The sequence below is a fragment of the Perkinsus marinus genome (assembly GCF_000006405.1).
Source record: "Perkinsus marinus ATCC 50983 genomic scaffold scf_1104296958686, whole genome shotgun sequence".
In the NCBI taxonomy this organism is placed as follows: Eukaryota; Perkinsozoa; order Perkinsida; family Perkinsidae; genus Perkinsus; species Perkinsus marinus.
The window spans coordinates 312352-313828 of record NW_003206671.1 but is presented as its reverse complement, the minus strand read 5'-3'; the positions used below and the strand labels follow the sequence as shown (position 1 = coordinate 313828).

The following is a 1477-nucleotide window of genomic DNA, read 5'->3' as shown; positions in this document are numbered from 1 at the left end:
AGGGCGACCTGAGATGGATCCAACTTGGGAGAACCACAGGGCACAAATTGCGAAAAATGTTCACCTGGTCGTCGATAACAACGAATATTGAGGCAACTGCCCCTCTTGAGATTTTCTCAAAAGGGATTCGGAAACTCTCCAACATAGCAGGACCGCCGACCATTACTTCCTGATCAATGGAACTCGGTTTAACAACACGTAAAGGGTTCCCACTTTGCCTTCGACCGATCCAGCGACCCCAAGGTTGCCGTCCAGCGTTCTGTAGTTTTCAACCGAAGGCAGCGAGGACGAGCCGCCGACATACGAGGCAGTGCAACCTGACGTTTCCTTGGGATGAGATAGACTTGAGACATATCAGGCATGCCTACCCGTGTAGTAGTTGACAACAGCGCTGGCCAGGGGATGGTGACTCAGCGACTCGACAGCTGCTGCTAGTCTCAAGGCTCCTCTTTCCTCGAGACCCTCAGCTGCGGGGAAAAGTTCTATTGACGTGACGCGATGTTCGCCTGGGGAGAACCGCAATCAATACCACGCCATTTTCATATCGGGAAGCAGATTCAGCAGTAAAGTTTGAGATCGCGAGAAGTAACCGGAAACTTACCCTGTGTTAAAGTGCCAGTCTTATCGAAGGCGACGAGCTCGAGCTTGGCTAAGCTCTCGATAACAGAGGGCGACTTGATCACAGTACCAAAATAATGCCGAAGTCCTACCAGGGCAGACTATAGACCGCGATGAACCATGAGCAAGGATCTCACCGGTTACGATTGCCGTCATGTATGCAACAGGAGCAGCCATGACTATACTGCATGGGCATGCAGCAACAAGGACAATGACGCCACGCTCTAGTGACCAGCAGTAGACTCCCGTTATGAATGAGAGCAAGACCACTAATGGTGTATAATACCTACGACACACCCCAAGTGAAGAAAGGGAGAAGCAGCAAGGACCTATTCTCTATTTTTCCGAAGGAGGCCCACTTTGCAAAAGTCTCGACTGAGTCCTGGAGAGGAGTGCGCTGACCAGCAGCTTCCTGTATCAGATCGGTAACCTTCTGGGTACGCCCAACTCTGCCGCTGACCTACAGACATTGATTCCTGTTGAGAACGATGTATGCTGATAATCGTCGGTCTATTTCACGCACTTTAATCGTTTGCTGTATAGCCACTCACCTCCACACTAGGCAGAGCTCCCTGAACGATCAGCGTGCCACTGAAAACTTTGGAACCCGCACTCTTATAGACAGGAATGGACTCTCCTACATGAAAAAAGTCTCTGCCGTTTTCCAAAACGACCAACATGACCAACCTGTGAGTCGACTCTCATCAACACTGGCAGTGCCCTCGACCACTACTCCATCTACAGGAATTGAGTCACCAGTGCGGAGTAAAATACGATCGCCAACCTAAGGGAGCCACACTATGATCAACTGCTCATGAGGAATATGGTGCTCACCTGCAATGCACCCAGTTCGACCATT

At 50.5% G+C, this 1477-nt stretch overlaps 1 protein-coding gene across 1 annotated transcript in view; it reads right to left on the bottom strand.

Annotated features, from left to right (window-relative positions):
- Positions 1-1476, bottom strand: part of Pmar_PMAR028236 (P-type adenosine triphosphatase, putative) — a gene marked incomplete at both ends in the record, with an annotated part of 1632 nt that extends 156 nt beyond the window's left edge. Inside the window, 9 exons of the mRNA XM_002774186.1 lie at positions 65-169; positions 214-317; positions 369-506; positions 602-706; positions 756-904; positions 978-1078; positions 1170-1255; positions 1306-1402; positions 1453-1476. Coding sequence (XP_002774232.1) covers positions 65-169; positions 214-317; positions 369-506; positions 602-706; positions 756-904; positions 978-1078; positions 1170-1255; positions 1306-1402; positions 1453-1476 — 909 coding nt within the window. The remainder of the gene's footprint in view (positions 1-64; positions 170-213; positions 318-368; positions 507-601; positions 707-755; positions 905-977; positions 1079-1169; positions 1256-1305; positions 1403-1452) is intronic.
- Between the last annotated feature and the right edge of the window lies 1 nt (position 1477).